Source organism: Pseudopodoces humilis, chromosome 26 (genome assembly GCF_049639895.1).
Source record: "Pseudopodoces humilis isolate 2021_Gansu_Grassland_sample_001 chromosome 26, ASM4963989v1, whole genome shotgun sequence".
Lineage (NCBI taxonomy): Eukaryota > Metazoa > Chordata > Aves > Passeriformes > Paridae > Pseudopodoces > Pseudopodoces humilis.
The window spans coordinates 4,648,925-4,666,923 of NC_142225.1; the positions used below are offsets into that span (position 1 = coordinate 4,648,925).

The window sequence follows — 17,999 nt, forward strand, 5'->3', positions numbered from 1 at the left end:
TCCAAACTCCAATCAATGTTGTGCTTGAGCTGAATTAAAACACCCCCAGTCCTGCACTTGCTGCAGGCTGCAGTGAAACCATGAATGAGGGGAGGGCAGAGCTGCAGCCACCGCGTCCCTGGAGAGCTCCAAAGGGTCCAGGTGGCCTTTGGGAAACAACTTTCCCTTCGTTTTTCCATGCCCTCGCACATTCCTGGGGCAGAAAGGATTTTTTTTTTATGTATATAAAGTAATTTTTCCAACCAGAGGAGCAATTTTTTATCGTGCTGGGTCCTGCTTGCAGCGACTGCAGGGCTCCAACCCCGATTTGTTGTGCTGCTGGAATCGCCTCTCTCAGCCCAGGTTCAGCACAGTGGGGAAATCCAGCTCTAAATATAAATTTTCCAAGGGTTTCCTTGGGGTGGAACCACCTGAGGCCCCACAGGACAGCAGATTCCTGGAGCTCCTCCAAGGCTTTCCCCAATGTTTGGGTTGGCAGCTTGGCCAAGGACTCGGAGCTCAGATATTGGTAAAGTTTTCCCTGTCCCCCTTTAGGGCAAATTGGTGCTGAGAGACCCCTAAAACCCCAAGAGTTCCCCCAGCAGCCACATGTGATGGGACCAGGAGCTCCGTGTGAGATGGGATCAGCCAAAAACCCCAACAACACCCAAAGCTTGAGCTGATAAGAAAATAACTCTGAACCTGGCGGAGGAAATCCTGGGAAAGCTCCGTGTGAGGGGTGAGACTGCTCCTGGCTGCGGGAAAGGTGCTCAGCAGTGCAGAGAGAGAGAAAGGGGTGTTCACCTCGTGTGTTTTGGGGTCAGGAGTTCCCAAACGGGCTGGGTGCTTTGGGGAGGGAGCTTGGCTCCAATTCTAGGTCAAGCACGAGCCCGGAGTCTCGGCCCAGTTGTGGCAGAGCTCGCCAGGCTTGTCTGGAAGGAGGAAGTTCTGCCCTCCTGGGTCCCCTCCCAGCTGAAATAACTCCCACACCCACTCCCCTGGAGTTTCCTCCTCTCCTAAATCCGTACCAGGATGGGACAGCCAGGGACAGAGGGACACCCAAATCATCCCTCTGAGGGCAGCAGGTGTCACCCCAGGGGACCCTGGAGCATCCCGAGGGGGCTACTGGGGATATTTGGGAACATCTGGAAGGCGGGAGGGGATGCCGGGGGCATTCCCCGGATCCGGGGCTGCTGGGGATATTTGGGAACATCTGGAAGGCGGGAGGGGATGCCGGGTGACATTCCCCGGACCCGGCGCTGCCAGGTGCAGGAATGAGGGTGGCACACGGAGGAACTGGTTTGGAGAACAGGCCCTGCCTGGGGAGCTGCCCTCGGCCGGGACGTGACTCAGGCTGGGCGGGGATGGAGGGATCCGTCCTCTTCCCAAATCCCGGCTCCAAAGAGCCCAGAGATCCCCCAGAGCTCACTCCAGCTGTTCCCAGCTCCCCACATCGCCGGGGGCTGCGGGTTCCCTGCAGGAATATCCCGAGGGGACTCCCCAGAGCTGCCCATCCCCGATCCAGGGGGATTGGAGCCGCTGGATTTGTGGGAAAAGTCTCCCTCGTCCCTTCCCCAGCCTGGGCTGGGCCTGGCAGCTCTGGCTTTTATTTGCCCGATAGGGTTGTGCCAATATTTGTTCAGGGCCTTGGGATCCCTGCAAGGGACACCAGGGACGTTTTCCTGGGGCGTTCCCAGCTCCTGCAAAGCTCCTCTCCTTGGGAAGGTCAAAATTCCAGCAGGGAAAGGGCCCTGGAGCTGCAGGGAAAGCAGATGTGGGGATGGAGGGTGGAGGTGGAATGACCCAGCTGCTTTTCCCACCTTCCTTCCACTCCAAAAAACCCCCAGATCCTTCTCCTGTTTAAAAATAAACAGATTAACAGATTAAAAATTTATATTTATATTTATATTTATATTTATATTTATATTTATATTTATATTTATATTTATATTTATATTTATATTTATATTTATTTTTGTTTATATATATTTATATTTATATTTTTATATTTTTATTTATATATTTATATTTTTATATGTTTATTTATAAATATATTTATATATTTATATATTTTTATATTTATTTTTATATATTTATATATATTTATATATTAATATTTATGTTTATATTTTTATATATTTATATTTATATTTTTATATTTATATATATTTATATTAATATTTATATTTACAAACCCATCCCATATTCCATAAATTTTAATGTCTGCTCTTTGGAGAATTCACAGTCCAACAGATCAGAAGGAAAAACCCAAACAAAGCGCTGGAAAACCTTGGGAAAAATCTTTTTAATTCCCTTTTTTTCCCCCCCTCTTTGTGTTTAAGGAGAGAAAAAAGGAGCACAAAGTCATCCAGGTCACATCTGAAATAGAAATATGGAAATATTCCTAAAAATTTATATAAATATTTATAAATATTTATTTATATAAATATTTATATATAAAATATTTATATATAAAATATATTTATATATAAAATATATTTTTATATAAAAATATTCCTATAAAAATATAGAAAGACAGGCTGACAGATGGATAAAATCCTTTATTATTTTATTTTTTGTTCGTACCTTTCAGTTTATCCCAGAAAAACTTTCTCTTTCTATATATATATATTAAAAAAAAAAAAAAATCATTACTTCTTTCGGACTAAATCTTCAAAATCATTTATTTTAAAATGCACATTTCATTTGTACAGCACTAGTTAAATACATTTCTTATTGGTTTTCTGCCACCAAATCACCCCAGAGAACATTCACAGTTTGGGGGATCCATCCTGGCCGCTTCCATCGGGGTTTTTTCCCCGCTGGAGGACGAGCAGGATGCTGAGGATGGAGGAAGGCAATGAGGAAATGTGGATTTTTCTCATTGTTTGTGCTCACAGGGACACCCAAACCCCAATTTTACACAATTTGAGTGTACAGATGTGCAGCACAGCTGGAGCAGCTGGAAAACCCCAAACAAAACACTGGAAAACCGCGGGGAAAATTCCCTTTAATTCCATTTTTTCTTCATTTTTTGTATGAGGAAGAAGGAAATAAAATGCACTTTTTAAATCCTGAATCTCCAAAATCCAAGGGAGTTTTTGTTGTTTAAATTCTCCACGTGGATTTGGGCCAGGAAAGGCGGATCCATGTGGGAATGGAGGGATGGGATGGAATGGAACAGCTCTGCCTCCAAGTCTTGTTGTTGTTTTCCCAAACCCTGACCTCGCTCATGGATTTATTTCTATTCCTTTACCCAGCCTCAGGCTGGGGAGACAAAAGAATTCCAGGAATACGGATTTTCCAGCCAAAAATCCCGTTTTCTGCTTAAAAAAAAAAGGGAAAAATTCCAAGAAATTCCATGGAAGACAAAGCAACCACTTCCTTTTGCCACAGCTCCCCTCCCTGCTGCTCCTCCATGGGAGAATCCATGAAATGTTGGGAAAAAATGCTGGAAAGCCACGGAAATTCCCAGCATTTTCATGGAAATTCCAATCGGGGGCTCCAAAACCTGGGAAATCCTGCCCAGGGATGAGGCAGGAGCGGGGGCTCTGCTCTGCTCGGGAGGTTTTTTATGGATGGGGCATCCAGGAGGTTTCTCTCCCACTAAACCCAGCCTAAAGGGGCTGGAATGTTATCCCAGAGGTGGGAAAAAGAGGGATTTCACTCCAGGATTTATTCCCTGCTCCGTTTTTTTTCCCAGCTGTGGAGATCGGAGCGCGGCGCGGCACCAAATATTTACACTCCAAATATCCACCAAATCCCTGGGATAAAACTGCATAATATCTGGAATTGGGGCTGATGGATGAGGGTGTCTCCTTTCAGGGGGGCTGGAACCCTTTGGAATTCTCTGGAATTCCGTTGATGGAAAGTTGGGGGTTCCGGAGGGAAAAAAATCCCGGAAAATATGGCAAAAACTCCTTGGAAAAGCTGGAATTCTAAAGAAAGGAATGCCCCGCTCCATAAAAAAGTTTAGGAGGGAAGAAATTCCTGGTTTTTCCGGGGTTTTGGGTGTTGCCAAAGGTAGGGAATTCTCCCATGAGAGAGGGAATCCGCCCCTTTCGGGGGGATTTGTAGGGAAAAAGGGAAAAGCTGTGAGAGGATAAAGAGGAGCCACCGGGACCTTTCCCAGATCCTGGGAATGCTGTCCTGGATCCATGGAATTCTCCCCAGTTTGCCTCGATCTTCAGCAGGAATATGGGATCTGGTGGCCCAGTGGGAATGTGGGATGGCTCAGCTGGACACTCAGTGCTCTTGGGAAGTTTATTCCCACTCTCAGAGCGTGGGAATGGGGAAAAAAGAGCAGGAAAACTGCACAAAGGCAGCTCAGGGATATCCTGGATGGTGCATGGAGGCTTCCTGGCCTGATCCAGGCTCTGCTCCCCTGGATCCACCAGAATTCCTCGCCCCAGCTGAAGGAGCCGTGTCCACGTCCTGCCAATTCCTGACAGGAGCCCTGGGAAGCGCAGCTCTGATCCCAAGGAAATTCCTTTGTGGGAGAAAAGATGGCAGGGGGAGAGTTCAGCAGGATCTGGGGATGGGGACCAGGAAAACACGGCCCCAGATGCGTCGCTGGGGGCTGTTCCTGCTCTTCCCTATCCACTGGAATCAATTAGGGAACAATTTGGGCAGCTGTGTGCTGGAAATAGCGGGAAGGGAATGGAGCAGGGATGGGCAAACCTCAAACAATGCAGACGTCTGGAGCCTGGGCTGGGACACAGCTCTGGTGGCACCAGGAGGAGCTGCCCAGGGAGCTCCAGGGGCTCATTGTTCCTCCCACTGCGCATTTCCCAAGGATTGGTGAAGGAATGACTCCCTGCTCCAGGAGGGAACAGCCCCACGGAGAGCTGGATCCCGGAGCAAAGGGCCAGTCCTGATCCCAAGTGTCAGTCCCCATCCCAGTCCCCAGTCCTGATCCCAAGTGTCAGTCCCCATCCCAGTCCCCAGTCCTGATCCCAAGTGTCAGTCCCCATCCCAGAAGCCATTCCCAAATGCCAGTCCCGATCCCAGGAGCCAGTCCCAAGTGTCAATCCTGATCCCAGGTGCCAATCCCAGGAGTCAGTCCCGATCCCAAGTGTCAGTCCCCATCCCAGGAGCCAGTCCCAAATGCCAGTCCTGATCCCAAGTGCCAGTCCTGATCCCAGGAGCCAGTCCCCATCCCAAATGTCAGTCCCCATCCCAGTCCCCATCCCAGTCTTGATCCCAGGTGCCAGTCCCCGGTGCCAGTCCCGATCCTGGCCAGAGCAGCAGGGATGGATTTGTTCCCGAAGTGTCTGGAGAGGGGAAGCCCCTCTGGATCAGCCCCAGACCAGCAGCAGAGCTCGGTGGGCCCTGATCCGAGCGGGAGGGGTTGGAGGGGTTGGAGGGGTTGGAGGTGGGCTGAGGGGTTGGAGGGGTTTGAGGGGTTGGAGGGGTTTGAGGGGTTTGAGGGGTTGGAGGGGTTTGAGGGGTTGGAGGGGTTTGAGGGGTTGGAGGGGTTTGAGGGGTTGGAAGGGCTGGAGGGGTTGGAGTGGTTGGAGGGGGTTGGAGGGGTTGGAAGGGTTGGAGGGGTTTGAGGGGTTGGAGGGGTTTGAGGGGTTGGAGGGGTTGGAGGTGGGCTGAGGGGTTTGAGGGGTTTGAGGGGTTGGAGGGGTTGGAAGGGTTGGAGGGGCTGGAGGGGTTGGAAGGGTTGGAGGGCGTTGGAGGGGTTGGAAGGGTTGGAGGGGCTGGAGGGGTTGGAAGGGTTGGAGGGGTTTGAGGGGTTGGAAGGGTTGGAGGGGGCTGAGGGGTTTGAGGGGTTGGAGGGGTTGGAGGGATTGGAGGGGTTGGAGGGGGCTGAGCTGCTGCCCGGGGTTGTTCCCGGTGCTTTCCCGAGACCTTTGGCACCTCTCCCCTTTCCTTCCCTCTGGACACAAACGCGCCCGGGCGGGGGTGAGCAGCGCTCCGGGATCGGGATCGGGATTGGGATCGGATCGATCGGGATCAGGATCAGGAGGGGCTCAGAGCCATGGGATGGGGGGAGATGTGCCCTGAGACCCCTCTGGGATCCCGTCCTGCTCCTTGGGGTCGAGGCCGTGGGGATGGGGAAGGGGCTCTGGAGCTGCTCCCACCTCCGCACAGCCGCCCCCTCCCAGCTCGGGACATCCCGGCTGGATGAATTTGGGAACAGGGACTGGGGGACAGAACGGGAATTCCGGCTGCTCCGTGCTCAGCTGGATTCGGGTACCAAAACAGGGAGGGGAAAGGGGGTTCTGCAGGCAGAGGTGAGGGAAATTTGGGGGGGTTGCCCTGGTTCCTGTGCCCCAGGTGTGCCCAGGTGTGCTCCAGATGTGCCCAGGTGTGCCCAGGTGTGCCCAGGTGTGCCCCAGGCACTCCCAGTGCCAGGCTGGGCCGTGCCCGGCAGTTCTAACCCCAAAAACCAGGGGGTTCAGGGCAGCTTGGCTGAGCAAAGGTGCATTTTCAGCACCTCCTGCCCGGGCCGGACCCCACAAATCCCCGCCCTGTGCCCCCCAAACCCTCCCGGGGCAGCGCAGGGGCCGGCGGCTCCTCCCTGGAGCACCTCGCCGTGGGGACAACACCAAAACCAGGGGGGACAAGGCCACAGGTCCATGGAGGGCAGCTCCCAGGGGTTTGGGGACAGCCAAATCCTCGTCCTGCTGGAGCCGGGAATTCTGCGGAGGGTCAGCTGGGAGCCTCTCCTTGCTCAGCGCTTCCATCTCCATGGCGACGAGGGGAACGCGAGATCCGAGTTTAAAATATACTCTGCCTCCTGTTCTTGCCTCGGGCTGGGGAAGGGACACGGAGAGAGGGCTCAGGGGGGGTCACAGGGGGGTTCTGGGGGAGGAGATTCCCATCTGGCACCTCAGGACACCCAGATGTGACTGGGAGGTGACACCAAAGATGCCCAGGGGTGATTTGTGGACTGCAGAGGTGCCAGGCAGCAGGTCTGGCTCCTTCCTGCCCAGCTCCAGCACCACCCCGGCAGCAGCTGGGAGAGATCCCGGCTTTTGCCCAGCCCTACCTGAGTGCTGGAAGGCTGAGCCTCGGTGCCCGGGGTCCCTCTGGAGCTGGATCTCCTTCAGGGAGAAGATGGAAGCGTCTGGGCAGAGGGGGCAGAGAGAGGGCTCAGTCCTGCCCGAGGGCGGCACCTCCGCGGGGCTCTTCCCTCTCCCCCTCCCACCCCATCTCATCCCACCCCAATTATTATTAATTATTAGCATTATTATTATTATTCCTTCCTCCCACAGGCCTGCTGCAGGAGCTCCTCTGAGGGAGCAGAGAGGAGCCCGAGGGCGCCTTTTGTGCCCGTTTCAGGAGGGCGGGGGCAGCACTCACTGTCGGGCAGGAGGTGAACGCGCTCTCCCAGGCTGCTGAAGTAGGGGTGCTGCAGGGCTGCCTCGGCTGAGATCCGGCCCTTGGCGCTGAACTGCACAGAGACCCGGGAGAAACCGTGAATACCCATGGGCAGCGCACAGCTGGGCACAGCTGGGCATGCCTGAGCACAGCCGGGCACCCCTGTACACCTCTGGGCACCCCTGTACACAGCTGGGCATCCCTGCACGTGGACACCACACACCTGAGCACCCCTGAACACATCTGGGCACCCCTGAGCACAGCTGGGCACCCCTGAGCACAGCTGGGCACCCCTGAGCACACCTGAGCATCCCTGAGCACATCTGGGCACCCCTGCACATGGACACCACACCTCTGGGCACCCCTGAGCACAGCTGGGCACCCCATGATGTTTACACCACACCTCTGGGCACCCCTGAGCACATCTGGGCACCCCTGAGCACAGCTGGGCACCCCATGTTTACACCACACATCTGGGCACCCCTGGGCACAGCTGGGCACCTCAGCACATGGACACCACACACCTGAGCGCCTCTGCACACCTCTGGGCACCCCTGTACACCTCTGGGCACCCCTGTGCACATCTGGGCGTCCCAGCACACCTCTGGGCACCTCATGACATTTACACCACACATCTGGGTACCCCTTCACACATCTGGGCACCCCATAACACATCTAGGCACCCCTATACATGGACACCACACACCTGAGCACCCCTGAACACCTCTGGGCACCCCTGCACACCTCTGGGCGCCCCTATGCACAGCTGGGCACCCCTGAGCACACCTGGGCACACCTGCACATGGACATCACACACCTGAGCACCCCTGTGCACATCTGGGCATCCCAGCACACCTCTGGGCACCCCATGACGTTCACACCCCACCCTGTGTGATGCCCCGTGCCCATCGCAGCAGCTCCACGAGTGGGGTGGGTGGCCCTGCCCTGCTCCAGCTTCACCTCCCCTGCAGCAAATCCCCTTTTCCACCCCGCGGGCTGCCCCAGCACTCACCAGGAGGAGATTTGCCAGCAGGTCGATGCCTTCTGAGTCCAGCCTGGGAGAGAGGGGAAACAAAGCCAAAACTGCACCGTTTTTGCTGCAATAACCCCGGTGTGGCACCACGAGGAGAAAATGAATCCCTTCACACCCCTCAGCCCCCCCGATCCTGCAGTGTCCCTGCTCTGGGGGTACCTCGGGGCGTGATTTATCAGCGGCTGGGCTCGGTACTGGCTGAAGTTGTAAGCCTTGAACTCCTCGTTGGATGTTATCCCGGGCCAGGTGTCCTCTGTGGGGGTTCCTGCGAGGGGGCACAGGGAAACCGGCCAGGGGTCCTTGGTGTGATGGGAAAACTGCAGGAGAGTGGGGGCCCTGTCCCCGAGAGAGGGCACCATGTCCCCGGGGGGCTGGCAGTGCCAGCAAGGAGCTGCCTCCTCCTCCTCCTCCTCCTCCTCCTCCTCCTCCTCCTCCTCCACCTCCTCCTCCTCCTCCTCCTCCTCCTCCTCCTCCTCCTCCTCCTCCTCCTCCTCCGCCAGTCTGGAGGGGGCTGCAGGCAGCTTCTGTCCACACCAGCTGACCCCTGCCCATCCCATCCCACCCCATCCCTGTTCATCCCATCTTACTCCAGCCCTGTTCCCTCCTTTCCATCCCATCCCAACCCATCCTTGTTCATCCCTGTCCACCCCATCCCATCCCATCCCATCCCATCCCATCCCATCCCATCCCATCCCATCCCATCCCATCCCATCCCATCCCATCCCATCCCATCCCACCCCATCCCTGTTCATTCCTATCCACCCATCTCACCCACCGATCCGGTCCCGGTTCCCCTCCCATTTCCCATCCCGGTTCCCATCTCGTTTCTCCTCCGGTTTCCCCTCCCGGTTCCCTCCCCGTTCCATCCCGTTTTCCATCGCGTTTCCCCTCCCGGCTACCCCCGTTTCCCCTCCCGGTTCCCTCTGGGTTCCCCTCCCGGTCCCATCCCGGTCCCCTCCCGGTTCCCCCCGTTCCGTCCCGGTTCCCGCGGGCAGGCAGTGCCCTCGCGCGGGGCCGCGGGCTCAGCGCAGCGCTCACCCAGCAGGCGGAAGATGAGGTGCAGCTCCTCCTTGACGGTGGAGCCGGGGAACATCGGCCGGCCCGTCACCATCTCGTAGTGGATGCAGCCGACCCCCCTGGAGCGCAGGGGACACCCCGGGATCAGCGGGGGACAAACCCCCGGGGCCCCCGCAGCGCCCGGGGACGGGAATCGGCTCCGGGAGATGGATCAGCTCCCACCGGGATGGGGATGGCACGGACCCGATAACCCCCCCGAGGCCCTGGGGACTGGGAAAATGCTCCGGGAAAGCTCTGGGGACAGGGAACCAGGACTGGGAGAGCCCTGGGGACAGGGGAAACTGCACTGGGAGAGCACTGGAGACTGGGAAAATGTACTGGGGACAGGGAAGATGCTTTGGGAGAGCTCAAGGGACTGGGAACCTGGATTGGGAGAGCCCTGGGGACAGGGAAAATGCTCTGGGAGAGCCCAAGGTACTGGGAAAATGCTCTGGGAGAGCCCTGGGGACAGGGAAAATGCTCCGGGAAAGTTCTGGGGACAAGGAACTTGGATTGAGAGAGCCTTAGGGACAGGGAAACTGCACTGGGAGAGCTCTGGGGACAGGGAAAATGCTCTGAGAGGGCTCTGGGGACACGGAAAATGCCCTGTGGACAGGGAACCTGGATTGGAAGAGCCCTGGGGACAGGGAAAATGCACTGGAAGAGCCCCAGAGTCTCTGGTGTACCCAGCACCGTGAGGAGAGGATGGAAATGCCCGACCAGGTCCTGGAGAGCCCGGGAAGCTCCGGGGCAGCTCCGGGGCAGATCTGGGGCAGATCTGGGGCAGCTCCCGGGGAAGCTCCGGGGAAGCTCCGGGGCAGCTCCGGGGCAGCTCCGGGGCAGATCTGGGGCAGCTCCGGGGCAGATCTGGGGCAGCTCCGGGGCAGATCTGGGGCAGCTCCGTGCCTCACCACATGTCGATGGGCGTGGAATACTCGGTGGATCCCAGCAGGACATCGGGGGGCCGGTACCAGAGCGTCACCACCTCGTTGGAATAGGTTTTTGTGGGGACCGACTTGGCTCTGGCCAATCCTGAGGGAGGAAGGGAGGCTCATCAAGGAGCTGCCCCCTTTTTCCCGCACCCCCAATTCCTGCATCCTGCAGGGCTTCACCTACCAAAATCAGCCAGCTTGAGCTCCCCTCGCTCGTTGATGAGCAGGTTCTGGGGTTTGAGGTCTCGGTGCAGGATTTTCCTGCCGTGGCAATAAGCCAGGCCACGGAGCAGCTGGAACATGAAGATCTGGAGGAGGAGGAGGAGGAGGATGAGGAGGATGAGGAGGAGGAGGAGGAGGTGGAGGAGGAGGAGGAGGAGGTGGAGGAGGAGGAAGAAGAAGAGGAGGAAGAAGAGGAGGAGGAAGAGGAGGAAGGGGTTGCACTTAGGACCAAAACTCATCCTGCCCCAAGGAATCCCGACGGACCCCTGGGAGCTGTGCTGGGGTGGGAAAGCATCCCAAAAAGGGATGAGCCAAGTGCACACGGGCAGGGAGTGACCAGGGAAACGCTGGGGCAGCCCCGGGAAGGCAGCAAGAACTCAAGGGTGAAGGGGTCTCCAGCCCCAAAACACCCCCAGGCACCAGGAGGGGTAGGGGAGGGGTCCCGGGCACCCCCCTCACCTTCACATTGTGCACGCTCATCAGGTTCCCGCAGTTCTCCAGGTACTGCTTCAGGTCGTTGTCCTGCAGCGGGGAGGAGACGTCAGTCTGTCCTTCCCTTGTCCCCCCGGCCCCCAGAGAAGCCCCCAGACCCACCAGGTACTCGAAGACGAGGGTGAGGGAGCGCTCGGTGTGGATGATGTCGTGCAGGGTGACGATGTTGGCGTGTTTGAGGTTCTTCAGCAGCGACACTGAGGGGACAGCGGGGCTGAGCACGGGCACAGCCATCCCAAATCCCCCTGGGAGCCCCGGGAAAGCCTCTCCAGCCTCACCTTCCCATCCCAAATCCCCCTGGGAGCCCAGGAAAGCCTCTCCAGCCTCACCTTCCCATCCCAAATCCCCCTGGGAGCCCAGGAAAGCCTCTCCAGCCTCACCTTCCCATCCCAAATCCTCCTGGGACCCCCAGGAAAGCCTCTCCAGCCTCACCTTCCCATCCCAAATCCCCCTGGGAGCCCAGGAAAGCCTCTCCAGCCTCACCTTCCCATCCCAAATCCCCCTGGGAGCCCCGGGAAAGCCTCTCCAGCCTCACCTTCCCATCCCAAATCCTCCTGGGACCCCCAGGAAAGCCTCTCCAGCCTCACCTTCCCATCCCAAATCCTCCTGGGACCCCCAGGAAAGCCTCTCCAGCCTCACCTTCCCATCCCAAATCACCCCAGGAAAGTGTCTCCAGCCTCTCCTTCCCATCCCAAATCCTTCCCATCCCAAATCCCCCAGGACAGCCCCTCCAGCCTCACCTTCCCGGATGGCCGTGCAAGGAGCCCCCTCCTCGTGCTCCAGGCGGATTTCCTTCAGCGCCACCAGGTTTTCCGTCAGTTTGCTGCGGCCCTTGAACACGGTGGCGTAGGTGCCCTGGCAGGGGACAGGGGACAGGGGACAGGGGACAGGGGACAGGGGACAGGGGACAGGGGACAGGGGACAGGGGACATTTCCCAGGCTGGCACAGCACCAGTGTCCCAAGAACATTTGGAGGAAGGACCATTTGAGGTGACAGCGCCAGGTCTGAAGTCCACAAGAAGGACTTGGCCTGAAAATTTCTGGATATTGAAGATTTTTTTTCCCCTTTGAGCCGCCCCTTTGGATTTTGTTCAATTCCTTAGAGGGGTGTCACAGGGTACTCACCTCTCCCAGTTTGTCCAGTTTGATGTAGGTTTCCAGCTTCCCAAAGCCAATATCGGACTGTGAGACAGAAAGGAGAACATCAGTGGGCAGGAGGGAACCTCAGCCAGGGATGGCTTCACCTCCAGAAGGGTTTCCAGGGACACTGGGAAATTGGGAAATCCACAATTGGGATTTTTACTCCATTTACTGCCCAAACCCTCTGTGTATCCTGGGAAAATCAGCGGTGTCCTGAGCAGGGCAGTGAAGGAACTGGAACCCCCAGAGCCATGTTCCTTATTCATGAGGGGATCATGAATATTAATTGTTTTATTGATCAGACAGCTCGGGCAGGTAAATTCCAGCTCTCCTTTCCTTCTCCCTCCTCCTGGACGGGCACCTCGGATCCCAAAATTCCTCCTGAGCCCTGCCCGTGGTACCTGGGGTCTGCACACGGAGTTTCTGTTCCTATTTCTGCTGCTGCTCTGCAGCAAGGAAAGCGAAATGCGGGCGCTGATTCATTATTTACCCACATTTGCATTTCCACAGGCTGAGCTGCAGGAGGGTTTCCCTCTCCTCCCTTTGGGAAGGAGCCAGGCCGAGAGGGCAGCCAGGGAAGGTGGGAATGGCACAGCAGGTGCAGATGGAGAAGGGATGTGGATTTCAGAATCCCAGGATGGCTGAGGCTGGAAAATCCCTCTGGGATCAACGAGTCCGAGCTGTGCCCGATGCCCACCCCGAGCCCTGAGTGCCACCTCCAGCTGCCACCTCCAGGGACGGGGACTCCAAACCTCCCTGGGCACTTCCAAGGCCTGGCCGCCCTTTCCATGAGGAAATTCCTGCTGCTGTCCAAGCTGAGCCTCCCCTGGCCCAGCCTGAGGCCGTTCCCTCTCCTCCTGTCCCTGTTCCCTGGGACAACATCCCAAATCCCCCCCGGCTGTCCCCTCCTGGCAGGGACTTGTGCAGAGCCAGGAATTCCCCCTGAGCTTCCTTTTCTCCAGGCTGAGCCTTCCCAGCTCCCTCAGGATTCTCCAAACCCTTCCCAGCTCCCTCAGGATTCTCCAAACCCTTCCCAGCTCCCTCAGCTCCTCCCTGGGTGCCGCTGGGGATGTGCGGGAGGGGCTGGGGATGGGCAGGGATGTGAGGGGACCCCGGTGACAGCCGGGTGGGGACCCGGCGGGTGGTGGCACTGTCCCCGCCGCTCGCTGCCACTTACGAGGGAGGCGCGGCGGGACATCCTGCTCAGGGGCTTGGGGAGCTCCAGGCTCTCCATCTGCAGCTTCTGCAGGAACTCGGGGGGCAGCCGGATGTCCATGGGCAGCGAGAGGCGCTTGCTGACGTCCTGCAGCGAGGGGACAGAGCACAGGGCGGTGACAGGGGGGAGCTCTGTCCCTCTGTCCCTCTGTCCCTCTGTCCCTCTGTCCCTCTGTCCGAGCCCGCACTGACGGCTGGCTCACAGGGAGAGGGAAGGGGGTGCTGGCACTCGGGGAGTGTCACCAGAGCGGGTCCCAGAGCACGGGGAGGTGACAGCCAGAGGTCCCCAGCCCCCCCAAAGCCCCCCGGCACTTGCCTCCATGGAGAAGCGGCGCTGGCCGTGGTTGCGGTAGCGCACGGCGGCCACCGGGGAGCGGCGCTGCCCCTCCGGGGGGGACGCGGGGCTCCCGCCCGCTGCCCCGTCCCTGCCCAGCTGTGCCAGCTGCAGCTGCCCCTGAGCCACATCTGGGGACAAAAGGAAAGCAGAGCGAGCTGCTGGAGCGGGGCAGCAGCGACCAGGGGTGAGGGAGGGGAAGGGGTGCTCTGGGGACATGGGAATCTCTTCATCCGTCTGAATATCCACTGGGATTTCACATATCCACATCGTTTCGCTCCAGATTCCTGCTGTGTCTCCGCCCTCAGCGCTGCCAAAGCCACCAGGGTCTCTGGCGGGGGGGGCAGAAATCCCAAATCCCGCCCCAGAGCTCTGCCCCCTGCACGGCATTTCGCAGGGGTGAGGATTTGCCTTCCCATCTTTGTCTTCCCAAAGGTTTTATGTGAAGCAACACTTCAGGAACACCGAGGTGCCCGTCCCTGGCTCCGGATCCCTCCGTGCTGGGAAGGGAAAGCGGAAGGGAAAGGGGGGAAAGGTGGGAAAAGGGGGAAAGGGGGAATGGGGGGAAAAAGGGAAAAAGGGAAAAAGGGGAAAAGGGGAAAAAAAGGGGAAAAGGGGAAGAAGGGAAAAGGAGGAAGGGGAAATGGGGGAAAGAGGGAATGGGGAAAAAGGGGGAAAAGGGGAAAAGGGGGAAAGGGGGCCCTTCCTTGAGGAGTTCACCCACACAGGGACCTAGGCTGTCCCGGGAACCACCACAACCACCAGGAATCCGGGTGTTTTCCTCCCGGGATGTCTCGGTTTCTCGGAAGGAGTTTGGGATTAAAGTCACTCGTTGGAAAACAAAGCACTCCTGTGCCAGCCCCTGCCCTCAGCCAGGCACAGAGAGAGGCACAGGAGCTCCCCCGAGCACCAAAGCAGCTCAGGAAAACAATTCCTCCCTTGGGACCCCGGGTGTGAAACCTCGCCGGGCTTAAGAAGCCGCGGAAGGAGCAGGAAATGAGAACGAAGGGAACCCTTGAGCTCCTTCTGGCCCCCGGTTTGAGGTTTGCACTTGGAGCTCCTCACTCTGTGATCACCAGCGGGGACATTCCCACACCCCGGGGACATTCGGGCACTCCGGGGACAATCCCGCACTCCGGGGACATTCGGGCACCCCGGGGACATTCGGGCACTCCGGGGACATTCCCGCACTCCGGGGACATTCGGGCACCCCGGGGACATTCGGGCACTCCGGGGACATTCCCGCACTCCGGGGACATTCGGGCACCCCGGGGACATTCGGGCACTCCGGGGACATTCGGGCACTCCGGGGACATTCGGGCACTCCGGGGACATTCCCGCACCCCGGGGACATTCCCGCACTCCGGGGACAATCCCGCACTCCGGAGACATTCGGGCACTCCGGGGACATTCCCGCACCCCGGGGACATTCCCGCACTCGCAGCCAGCAGCCGGAGCTCATTGCGGACGAGGATTCCCCTGGGGAATCCACGGATGCTGATTCCAGGGGCTGCTCACAAGGAGGCAGCACCAAACTGGGCGCGCTGGGAGCGAGGATGATGAGCTGGACGTGAAAAGGTCAAGCAGGACCAGCCTGTCCCTCCCCGGTGACCGCTCAGTTCCTCCTCCCGGCTTTGCAGCCGTGCTCCAAAATCACCCCAAAAAACCCCCAAATCCCCCAAAACCTCCCCGCAGACACCCCCAGAGCGAAGGGGAGCAGCGAACCGCCCCAGGCTGAGCCCTGCCCTGTCCCTGCCCTGTCCCCGGGGCTCCCAGCGACAATCCCGGATCCAGGGATGATCTCATGGCTGAGGAGCGGAGGGAGGGAGGGCTGGATTTTCACGGGGTGCTGAGCAGGGCCGGGACCTGGCTGCGCTTTGCTCGGCTGACGGATGAGAGGTGGCAGGCAAGTGACCTGGCAAAGGCTCTGGGTTGGTGCCACGGGCACCGGGAGAGCGGAGCCGAACGCTCCCGGTGCCCAGCCCGCACCTGACGGGGGGCTCAGCCCGTGCCAGGGGGATTGAGAGGGGCTGAAACAATGCCAGGGGTGTTGGGCACACAGGCAAAACCCCTCCTCTGCTCCCTGTCCCTTTCCCTCCATCTGTTTTTACAGCAACGATCAGGAAACATCCCCTGAGTTAACCACAGGTATGAAAAGAACGTGGATTAATTCAACCGGACCAAATCTTTTCAACTTCCTCGTTTCCCAGGCGAGGAAACCAAAGGCCATTTAAGGTCTGACTGAATGGAGCCCGGCTGACCCACTGGAAATGATATTTTGGGTGAATTTGTGCCGGTTCCCACAGGTGAAACAAACCCAAAGCTGGGGAAAAGAGAGCTCCAAACCAGCAGACTCTGCGCCAGTCCAACAGAGTCGGTGTCTTTGTCACATCAGATGTGAAATCAGAGGTAAATTGACAAGCTGGGCACTGCAGTGGATCTAAAAAGGATGGGAAAAGCAGATAAAACAGCAGGAGCTGGCTGGGGGCTCAGTGTGAAGCTGTGGACCGGCAGGGAATTCATTCCATGTGAATTCCGGGGATCCCTGACGCTCGGGAAGAACGAGGCTGCTGCGATATCAAAGCTCCCAAAAGCCAGGCTGCAGACACAGGCAGGCTTTTTTATAAATATATTTAAACTCTGCCAAAACAAGCTTTGATCTCCCAAGGAAAGGGGCCAGGATCCTCCGCTGCCTGCCTGACTTGGAACTTTTAATTACTTTGCTGAGTGTGAGATCTCCTCTCCAGGCTCTGCGCCGCTCAGAGCTCGGCTTTTTCATCCTCCTTCCTCCCACTCATCATCATTTCTTCAGGGCCTGCTGCTCCCAAGGTCAGAGCTGGCTCTGTTTTATCCCTTTCCAGCCACAGACACTGAATTTTGTCTGGCCTGGGAGGGCAGAGCAGGCTGGAGGTGTTTGGGGGCTGCTGCTGGATGCCCCCAGCTCTTATCAGGGCCACCAAACCCTGATCCATCTGAAAAAAGGGACTCAGGTTCCACCAAGGTGACATTGCTGGTGACAGGATGTGTCCAGGCTGGAAAGCTGTTTGATTTTCCAGCCTGGGAAGGAAAAAAAAAAAGGAAAACAAAACCAAAAAAAAGGCTGTTTTCCCTCCTTTTATCAGCATCTGTGGGGGTGAGGTCATGAGAATGACGGGAGTCATGAGAATGACGGGATGGGGAGGACGGAGCTGAGGATTTCTCACAAAAACACCACAGATGGGGCAGGTTTGTCCCCTTCTTGTCCCCTCCCAGCTCTGGAGCAGCCTGGGCTGGGGGAAGTGTCCCTTCCCAGGGCTGGGGTGGAATGGGAGGAGGTCTGGGGTCTCTCCCAACCCAACCCATTCCCTGATTTTGTGATCCTTGAGGAGGCCCGGCCTCCTCCTGCTCCCCAAGGATGGGCCCAGGCACTCACAGCCAGCAAAATGTGGGATTTGCGGCCTGGGAATGCTGTGAAGAGGGATTTCTGAGGCTGGAGGGAAAACCAGCTCCAGGAAATACCCTGAGGAGAGGAAAGGAGCAGAGGTGTCGATCCCTGCTGATCCAGGATGGGCTCTGGAGCACACGGAGAGCCCAGGGACAGCCCCACAGATCCCAACAAGGAGGGAAAACCAGCAGCAAAGCTCTTTTATGTTTTATGGGGCCGTGGCTGCAGGCTCAGCTCTGCTCCCCTCAGCTGGAGCAAAGCCGCTTTTCCCCTCCACACTTGGGTTCTCCACCTGGAAAAAGGGGACCAAGCCCTTGGAGAGATCCCAAACTCAGCTCCAAACTGAGCACAGACCCAGAGAGGCCAGCCTGGTGCACACCTCGAGGCACGGAGCCATCCTGGCTGCGGGCTTTGCTCCTGCTCTCTCCTGGCTACCTCAGCACCAAACCCCAGAGCCCAGGGTGGCCTGGAGGACCCTGCTCGCCCTTTTTGCCAAAGGAAAAGCTGTGAGAGACGTCTCAGTAAAGCAGAGCAGGATGGAAATCACCTCTGGGGCTGGCAGGGAGGAGATGAGAGCCCGGATCCCACATCCCACAGCAAGGCAACAGCAGGAGCAGCGCCCTCAGCCTCGCCCCGGTTCCTGCACGGCTAATTAAGAGCTCAGTGCTAATTACAGGGGTGCGGGTGTGTGGGAGAGGGGCTGGATCCCCCCGGGGATGCTCCTCGGGATGAAGAGGAGCCCGGGGAGCTGCGGGACGGAGGGAAGGTGGCTCTGGCTGAGGTCACAGCATCCCCGGAGCAGCTGGGCTGGCACTGCCGGGCTCTCCCCGCCGGTGCCAG

General features: G+C 57.7%; 2 protein-coding genes across 5 annotated transcripts in view; one reads left to right on the forward strand and one right to left on the reverse strand.

The window, feature by feature from the left end:
• LOC102104664 (Krueppel-like factor 15) overlaps positions 1–6,434 on the forward strand; it is a 65,917-nt gene extending 59,483 nt beyond the window's left edge. Inside the window, exon 4 of the mRNA XM_005529416.3 lies at positions 6,306–6,434. The gene's annotated coding sequence lies outside the window, so the exon portion shown is untranslated. The remainder of the gene's footprint in view (positions 1–6,305) is intronic.
• CDK18 (cyclin dependent kinase 18) overlaps positions 6,022–17,999 on the reverse strand; it is a 29,058-nt gene continuing 17,080 nt past the window's right edge. For 3 of the 4 annotated variants that reach the window (XM_088067142.1, XM_088067141.1, XM_014258086.2), the window contains 14 exons: positions 13,718–13,866; positions 13,364–13,489; positions 12,172–12,228; positions 11,787–11,901; positions 11,149–11,243; positions 11,014–11,076; positions 10,517–10,640; positions 10,312–10,432; positions 9,383–9,480; positions 8,504–8,609; positions 8,324–8,366; positions 7,294–7,384; positions 6,980–7,057; positions 6,022–6,743 (listed from right to left, as the gene is read on the reverse strand). In XM_088067142.1, the coding sequence (XP_087923268.1) occupies positions 6,709–6,743; positions 6,980–7,057; positions 7,294–7,384; positions 8,324–8,366; positions 8,504–8,609; positions 9,383–9,480; positions 10,312–10,432; positions 10,517–10,640; positions 11,014–11,076; positions 11,149–11,243; positions 11,787–11,901; positions 12,172–12,228; positions 13,364–13,489; positions 13,718–13,866 (1,301 nt within the window). In that variant the 3' untranslated portion in view covers positions 6,022–6,708. The remainder of the gene's footprint in view (positions 6,744–6,979; positions 7,058–7,293; positions 7,385–8,323; positions 8,367–8,503; positions 8,610–9,382; positions 9,481–10,311; positions 10,433–10,516; positions 10,641–11,013; positions 11,077–11,148; positions 11,244–11,786; positions 11,902–12,171; positions 12,229–13,363; positions 13,490–13,717; positions 13,867–17,999) is intronic. The other variant, XM_088067140.1, reaches the window with a different exon arrangement.